Source organism: Papaver somniferum, chromosome 6, assembly GCF_003573695.1.
Source record: "Papaver somniferum cultivar HN1 chromosome 6, ASM357369v1, whole genome shotgun sequence".
In the NCBI taxonomy this organism is placed as follows: domain Eukaryota; kingdom Viridiplantae; phylum Streptophyta; class Magnoliopsida; order Ranunculales; family Papaveraceae; genus Papaver; species Papaver somniferum.
The window spans coordinates 151,485,888-151,494,721 of NC_039363.1; the positions used below are offsets into that span (position 1 = coordinate 151,485,888).

An 8,834-nucleotide genomic window follows, 5' to 3' on the forward strand; every position below is an offset into this window, starting at 1 on the left:
TGAATTTGTTGATTCACACAAACACGAATGCTGATTGAAAGCGATGTAGTGATGAACCGCCGATGTTTTTGAATCGAGATAAGCAAGCAACGAACCAGCCATTAAAATTTGAAGAACTCGCCCCACAAAGACGAAGAAAAATAGCCCCAAAACGGCGAAGAAATATGTCAAAAGACACCAGAAACGATGTAAAAACATCTTATTGACTACCTACTACCAAAAACTTTGAAAGAAAAAAGAATTCTTGCTCAGATCTGGTGCAAAAGGATCAAATCTGAGCAAGGAAGCTCAGAGGTTTTTTTCTTTTCTATCGAGAAAGGGAGGAGAAAGAGAATTTTTTTTTCCCAAACTCTTAGTCTCCTCCTTCTACTCACAGTAATTTAATTAAAAAAAAAGATAATTTATTAATTTAATATTACACTAGTCATTAATTATCTGAAATCAACTAATCATTACAATAACTTAATTAAAAAGGGTAATTTTAGTATTAAGATAAGTATGTGGATACGAGGTGTTCTTAAGCGGGACGACCGAAGAGAGTCCCTTCTATACTGTCACTATGCGGCCTAAAAATGTGTTGCTTGTAACGTTTTTCTTTTATTTTTAATCGATTCAATTGAATGGGTATTGATTGTTTTTTCTCGAAATTGAGTCAACGATCGGAGAGTTATCGTCCCCGACAACGGTTAGGAGCGATGAAAACGAATGGAAGTCGACCCGATTGACGACTAATATGGCATGAAAATGGTTAAAAAACCGTCACCTAAACTTTTAATTTTAATCTTGATCGTTCATTGCCTACAAAATTCAGCCATCGGATCTAAAACTTTTAGAAAATATGTTACAAAATTGTTACAATATAAGTGTAAAAAAAGTATAACGCATATAAATGTTATAAAATCATTGTTACCAATATTGTTACAAAAGCTGTTACAAATTGCGTCACAGAAACTAGCCCCCTACTTTGGTCGTCCCAGCACTGCTGAAGCCGTCATCTAGTTTACTTGGATAGAGCCCACTGAAGCAGCAACTCTTTAAAGGATCAGAGATAGATATTGAATATTTAAGAATCCTATTATTGGGGCTTGAACTCAACAGGATTTTGGGAGCTTAAAATGATATGTGTAGCTAAAAGGTGGATAGGGGGACATAAAGTATATGAAAAAGTCAAAAATACGCTTACCTAAATTTCAATATTCATTAAAAAAATAAAAATAAATAAATAAATCTAAGTCTATAATCTTGTCCTTCTCTTCTCATTGGAAAATCATGATGAGATGGTGATCACGATTTCATCATGATGAAGATCATAAAAAAAAACTAAATATATTATCTTCACCTCATCCTCCTTTTCTCATTCATAAATCATGATGAAGATGATGATGATTATAATTTTATCATGATGAGGATGATGATCATAAAGAAAACCCAAAATTATCTTCTCATTCTCCTTCGTATTCATATATCATAATAAAGATGATGATCATAATTTCATCATGATGAAAATGATCATCATAAAAAGAAAAAACTAAGAAAACTCATCATTTATTTTTGCTTTTGAATGGTTAAAAAATCTGATTCGATGAATTTCGGGTAAAAAGTAAAAAACAGTTTCTGAAAGCATTTACGGCCGGGAGTTCTTAGATTCCCAACCGTAAATCTAGATTACGGATTGTTTTCCCCATCCGCAAAAAATTACGGCTAGTGTTTCCCAGCCGTAACATGTCCTGATAATTAAAAAAAGAGGCTGAGAAACGGCTAGATTTTCCCAGCCGCAAATGAACTTACAGCTTTTTCGTCCTAATAATCAAAACCCAAATGTATAGATCTACGACAATATTTCCTAGCCGAGAGTGCTTAAGGCTGGGATGCAATGTTATCCCAGCTGTATACAATATTTTCGGCTGGAAATTCATCATTTCCCAGCTGAAACTGCAAAATACCCAAATTTTTAATAAATGTTTCCCGATTTGAATCAACAAAATCCTTTATATATAAAGTTATCTTAAGTAATTTAATACTTTAAGGATATGCTTCACCATATTAGGGGGTTGATTTTCAAAAATGTTTAAAAAAAAAATCCTTAAAATCCTCTTGCTTAATCATTAAAAAAAAAGAGAAACAAAAAATTTGACGAAAAAAAAGTATTTGATTTTCATACAATTAGTGTAATACTCTCTCCGTTCTTTTTTAATAGGCCAGTTTTGTTTTATTTATAGAAACTGGCCTATTAAAAAAGAACGGAGGGAGTAATTAATTGTAGTTCTTATACAAATCATAATTAATTTAGTTAATCATCCTAATTAACGCTAATTCAAATGAGGGTATCTTAGGCATTAATAAAATAATAGGATAGGGGGTCATTGGATTTGTTATTTCATGACCCAATAAAGCCCCCAAAATCCAACCCCAATAATAGGATTAGAACTCCAAGAATCCAAAGCTAAGAGGCCACAACACCTATAAACCACGTTTCCCCGAAAGAAATTCTTTCCATTCTCTTTCAGTTGGACCATACTTATTAGTGATCATCCCCAACGTGATTTGCAGTCAACAGTTGAGCCCAGTCATCCCTAAAGTATTTTGCAGTCACCAGTTTTGAGTGAACTGTCAAACGAAGGTTGTAAAGATTCGAAAGTGTTGTTATTCATAAGTCGTTGATATGAGAAATGTTAGGCGCTCATCCATTGATCTCGTATCCATTATATAAACCATCCAACTCCATTTGGTACATTAGCCACGAAATGATAAACAAGTACGGCGAAAGCGGGCAGCCTTTGCCGTATGTATGTATACCCCTGTTTTCCGCAAGTCAATAATTGTATAAAAGAAACCAGTGATCACAGAAGGATTAGTAAACAAGAAAGAAGGCTACAGTAGCCTCAAAAAATTGTTTACTATCTAAAACGAAAATAAGAAACAGCAGGCATCTCTAGATTAATACTAATAAAGTTCGGCCTACCCGTAAAGCTTATTGTTTCACCTTGTGACAGATTACATCCTCTTTTGGCCAATGTATCAGCTGTAGAATTAACTTCCCTATAAGCATGTTCGAAGCTGATTGTCTCATATTTAGCACAGGCAGCTAAGCCACTTGTATATAATATCCCACGGCAGACTCTTGTTGCGACAAGCTGAGATTGCACTACAAGAATCCGACCTAACTCGTGTATCTTTCTTGATCCTAACTGGGAATCCCAGTCCAAACCCAAAGTAATTGCTGAAATCTCAGTTAGTCATTACACCCAAGCCAAAAATGGCAGCACACAAACACTCACAATCTGAGTTTCTGGCCACAACACCCGCGCCAGAGACACCAGGATTACCTGCTGCAGCTCCATCACAGCAAACTAAAACTTCATCAGCAGATGGTGCAATCCATAGGCATTCAATAGGAGTTACCTCTTTCACCTTCCTATACTCCACTCTAAAGTAGTTCAAAATCCTAAAATCATCTGGCTAATCATACATAATATACCCTTGGATCTTTTTGAATTGACATGGACTTGCTGATGAACTTTAGCCTTTAGTTTATGTAACTTTGGCACCATTCCATCAAAAATCACCTTATTCCGTAAGTTCCATAGACCCGATGTTATTGCCATAACCGCAACAAGCCACAGATCTTTAATCTACTCTTACCTTTAGCAACTTTGTAACAATCAATAAGATCATGCACTGGCTGCATGCATATTAAAAATACCAGCAATCCAAGCCCAGATTTGTTGAGCAAATCTGCAATTCCACAGAATACTGCACGATAGAATCTTCACCTGTACCACAGACTGCACATCGATTGGCAAAGGAATTCGCAATCTCTCTTGCACTTTATCCAAAGTAGCACAACAGTCTTCACGAAGTAACTAGCAAGGGCCGGATGAATATGTTTTCTCCAGATCAGATTAGTCCCTGCATAAGAAGAAAACTTTTTACGTACCACAGCTCTTGCTGATTTAACTGAGAAAATGCCCTTCTGATCAGCCATCCCAGCTCTTATATCATCTCCACCTACCGGATTAGGTAAAGAATCAATAGCGATACCAACAGATTCCACGATACCACGAACCTCCGGAGGAAAAGACCAAGTATTATAAGAAATCATATCACACACTCTGGAACTAAATTCGCTCCTAGCAGAACTAGGAATACCCATCAGCTCAGCAATGCTCAACTCAGCACACCAATTGTCAAAGGAAAGCGAAGTATTAACACTATCACCAACCAGACATTTGATGTTTTGATCAACCTCAGCAGCGACCCATCCAATACTAGGAAAAATAGACGATCGAAAAATGGTAGTCAATTACGTCACCATTCACCTTCAAATATTTGGCATGAAGAAACTGAGCCCAAATTTTCCACCAAAGTTTCATAATCAAAGCTTTATTCATAACCTTCAATCGAGTAAGACCCAAACCACCTTCACTAAAAGGGCAGCAAAGCTTATCAAAACCAACAACAAAACATCTACTAGTCTTCGAATCACCCGTCCACAAAAAATTCCTAATAGCAGTTTCACAATCACGAATAATACGTGAAGGCCATTTGTATTCTGCCATAGAATGAATTGGGTAACTAGCAATGACCGATTTGATAAGAACCAGTCTAGCCTGGAAAAATAGCAACCTACCTACCCAGCCAGCAAGAGTATCACGCAACTCCTCCACAACCGGACGTATATGGTCATTCTTAACAGCACCACTCATGAGTTGCACATCGAGATATCTGTCAGGGAAACTGGCAAGTTTCAATACCTGTAATGTCCGTCATATTGCTTCTCTCAACAGCTGAACCACCTCCAAAATAAATCTTGCTCTTAGCTTTGCTAATTGCTTGACCTGAAGATCTTTCATATTTCTCAAGTAAATTCAAAAGATTCAACAGATTTTTCCTATCACCTTTACAGAAAACAAGAATGTCGTCTGCAAATAGTATGCATGTATCCCCTACTACCCGGGAAAAAGCCTTGAGGAGACCCGTTGACTAGAAACGAAAAAGATGAATGAAGTAGTAAGGTTGCCGTCTTCCCTTGTGTATCTCATGGTGATATCTTCTTGCAATTTACCAAGTAGAAGATTTTGTTGCTCAGTTTCTTTGGTAAAAACCAAAGGATTTTCTGCTCCACTTAGTAATCAAGATCACTCCACAGGAGCTCAAATCTGAAAATTCCACTGTGTTTCTTAGTCGACCTGGTAGTCTTTAGGAAAATTGGCCCGTGATCACTATTTAATCTTGGAAGAGTAAACACAGCAGCTATTGGGACAATGACCACCATGCTGTGTCACAAAGAACTCTGTTAAGAGGTTCACAGCTAGGTTCTCAGTAACTGAACTGCTGCACCCAGTAAACGTAGGACCAACAAAACCAATGTCGATGCCTTAATAACTCTTAATTCTACATCAGCCGTCAACAGAAGACCCAAGCCTCCACTCTTACCAGCCACAGGCACAAAACGATAGTATCTAAACCCCAAAGAATCAAATAACTTAATTGATGCAGTCAACTTAGTCTCAGAGAGGATACCCATAGTTTGCCTGCATAGTTTGAGGAACGCTCGAAGTGTTCGAATTGTCCCGCCATTCCCCAAGCCGCAACAATTCCATAAGAAAACTAACAATGCCCTTGCGGCCCATTCTGCAGACAGCTGCCACATCCTTATCATCCTTATGAGTACTTCTAGTCTTCGAGCTTTGGCACCAATCCATCGGCATAGAACCACTCTTCCTTCCAATGTATAGTGGTGGATGTTTCCTCCTCATGATTAACACGAGCTCTCCTCTCCCAGGTTTTCGGTTTAATGGTGGAATCAGTAGTGGCACAAACTTGAAACTCAGAGAGAATTTTTACTGGTGGTGATTCGACAGTGGCTTCCAGAGTAGTTACAGAAGCCAATCTTTCTTTTATATACATTCCTGCATCATTGGATGACCTTTCTACAGGCAAGCTGGCAGATTATTAACAAATGCTTAACTGGACTGTGTGAAGCTGACATTTTTGCACAACAAACTTATCTAGTTATCTTATCATTTTAATAACTAGAATTCAAAAAGCCAACACAATTTTTCATAACTGAAGTTGTGATAAAGCCCACCCACTACTAATGATTCGCGAAAAAAATTCATCTTGGATAGAACTAAAAAAAGCCTAGAGCGAATATATCAAAGAGAAAAGGTAATCACATAAGAGGAATAAACATATTGACCAAGCAAAAAAAAAAAAAGTCACTCCACAAACTTCAATAATCACATACCAGACCACAAAAAACAGATCATGGCCGCCAACGTCTACAGGACAGTGAACCTCGTCCCATGCCACAGTAATCACTTTCTTTCTCTCAAAATCACCAAACCACAAAAAATTCTTCTAACAAGTGCAAACTGCAAACTTATCAAATAAGTATCATAGTGAAATTAGAAGAAATATAACAGGGAAGAAAGAGATAAAGGTCAGATTATAAGAAAGATGACATCATAAAACAAATGAGGAAATAAGAAAGAAACCATGATCTACAAAAAAACACCATAAATTCATAATTAAGTAATCATTGTTACACTATGATATACAAAGCGGACTTAATAACTACCAATACTAACTACCCAATACTAAACCACTTTATAATTAATTATGTTCCGATCATCCAAAGAAAAGCAACATTATTACACAATTTCACGTTTCCAACCCCTGATTAATTAGTCTGCCTAATCTTTTGCAGTGACTACACCGCTAGCCCTCAAGAGAAAGAACTCCAAGAAGCAACTACAGTTAATGACTAACAGTGGGTAAACTTACGACTATAAGTAAAGTGAAGGTGTCAGCCATTTCGAAGAGAAAGAAAACAACAAATATCAACTAACGAACAAATTGTCTGCCCATGATTCTACAAGACTCTTTGCAATGCTATCTCTGGCACTTATTGCACTTGGAGGCGGGTTACCAACTACAGGAGTAGCACAGTTACCAATATTTGTTGAGAACTTCACATGAAGTTCATCTTTTCTTACCTTGCAGATATTATGCAAGATACAGCATACACGTACAATTGTTGGTATATTTGTGAGATCAACTTCTATTTCTTTCTTCAAGAAAGACCACCTCCCTACAAGTTCTTCAAATGCTTCCCGGACAATCTGCTGGACTTTCAGAATTCTTCCATTAAACATCAGATACTCTTCGCTAGTCAAGTTTGATCTCGGATAAGGCACCATAAGCCAATCCTGTAGAGGATATCTTTGTCCTCCAGCAATAATTTCTCCTAAACCAATTTTCATAGAGATATTAGACATCCACAGAACCTCCTCGTCAGTCTTCATTCCACCAACCTCATGATGACAGTATACATCTATAAATATTCCTTTTGAATCAACCAGCCCTTGAACAGGGAGAGTATGTAAATCACATCCAAAACATTTGTTGATTAACTGATCATAACGTTTGTCTTTTTTTTTCGGATTTAATCGGAGGTAAGTGGTGTACAGAGTTCCTACGATGTTGGGTATGCCAGAAGCTTCTTGAAACTCATTCTTAATTCTAGCACGATCTTCAGTTTCAGGCCATTCAAGGTAATTTTCTTTCAATACGTCCTCAATTGCCTGGTACACCTCCAAACAGTATTTTTGAAAAGTTTGGGGAGGTAGACCAAACTTTCTCATACCTTCTATCATCTTTGCTCCATTGGCCAATCTCCATAATGCAATTGCTACTCTTTCATCCAAAGGGTAATTGGGATTTTTTATCTTATAGTTACCCTCTAACAATTGACAAACAAATTCAAAAGTTTCCTTTGAAATTCTGAATTCATTCCTGTATTCTTTTCCAGATAAGTTTTTCAATTTCAAAAACCCTCCCTATTCTTGTACTCATCCTTTGTCTTTAGTTTCTTATACTTCTTATGCTCCTCAGTTATCTTTCTTTTCTCAGATCGACAAACATTTGAAGTACCAGAATCACCATCCATATCACAGTAATAGAATTAACAACTACGAACCGGAAAAGTGAACACTTACAGAAGTAATTGACTCATCAGCAAACTTTTCCAGGGACAAAACAGAACTCCAATTTGATTCTCTTCCGGGTCTCTTCTGGGAAAACCCTGTAGTGAAACAGACAATCACTAATTAGATATTACAGTAAAACTGATAGAAGAATTTCATTCACCAATTAAGCAAGTGAAATCTAATTCGATTCACACTAGTACATCTTGAACAAGAAGCATTGAAAAAAAAAAAAAACTAAGTTCAAAAGAAAACCAAAAAAAACACTGAAATTAAGAAACTAAAACCTCTATACTAGGAAGCAGGCTCAGACAGAAGTATTCAAACATTTAGATCGACCAATTTTTTTTTTTAAAAATATAGCAAAACACAAACACAAAACATTACCTTAATCAGCATTCAAATTACCACCAAAACCTTCAATCCCGATACAATAATTAGTTGTTCGAGCAACAACGAAACAAGAAATTGAATGTGAAACAGGGATAATGCTGTGGAGGTTGAAGTAATTGTAGGGTTTTTGAAATTGATCTTGGAGAAGATATGAAAAGATTAATTAGGGCAATTGTAGACACAAATCAGGAGAAATTTCTTACTGCTTACTTTCTCTGATGACATCAACAAAATGGAGTGAGAGTCGGCGCTAAGAGCGTCCATAGTGGTGCGAGTATAACCAAAGACCAAAAACTAAAAAAAAAGACCAAATTTCGTTTTAGTCCGTCATGTGGCGTAGTGGGAAAAGAGTATATTTGGTCGTGCGTTGATAAACATTACGCCTGGGATCAGGCGTTGGTAAAGATAACGCCCGAATGGGGCGTTGATAAAGATAACGCGCGAGTGGGG

At 36.9% G+C, this 8,834-nt stretch overlaps 1 protein-coding gene and 1 long non-coding RNA gene across 2 annotated transcripts; both read right to left on the reverse strand.

Annotated features, from left to right (window-relative positions):
- Positions 1-2,855: 2,855 nt before the first annotated feature.
- On the reverse strand, positions 2,856-6,375 carry LOC113289809. Its single transcript, XR_003331135.1, has 2 exons — positions 6,251-6,375; positions 2,856-5,944 (listed from the first exon to the last, which is right to left on the reverse strand). It is a non-coding gene; the product is annotated as an uncharacterized LOC113289809 (long non-coding RNA).
- A 132-nt stretch (positions 6,376-6,507) lies between these two features.
- Positions 6,508-8,586, reverse strand: LOC113289808 (protein ANTAGONIST OF LIKE HETEROCHROMATIN PROTEIN 1-like). Its single transcript, XM_026539186.1, has 2 exons — positions 8,379-8,586; positions 6,508-8,089 (listed from the first exon to the last, which is right to left on the reverse strand). Exon 2 carries the CDS (start codon positions 7,659-7,661, stop codon positions 6,846-6,848), a length of 816 nt encoding a protein of 271 aa, XP_026394971.1. The 5' UTR covers positions 7,662-8,089; positions 8,379-8,586; the 3' UTR covers positions 6,508-6,845.
- Positions 8,587-8,834: the final 248 nt, after the last annotated feature.

What these genes read in the sequence shown, in the direction of transcription:
- LOC113289808 (XM_026539186.1), bottom strand. Translation starts at nt 7,661, where the DNA reads ATGATAGAAGGTATGAGAAAGTTTGGTCTACCTCCCCAAACTTTTCAA.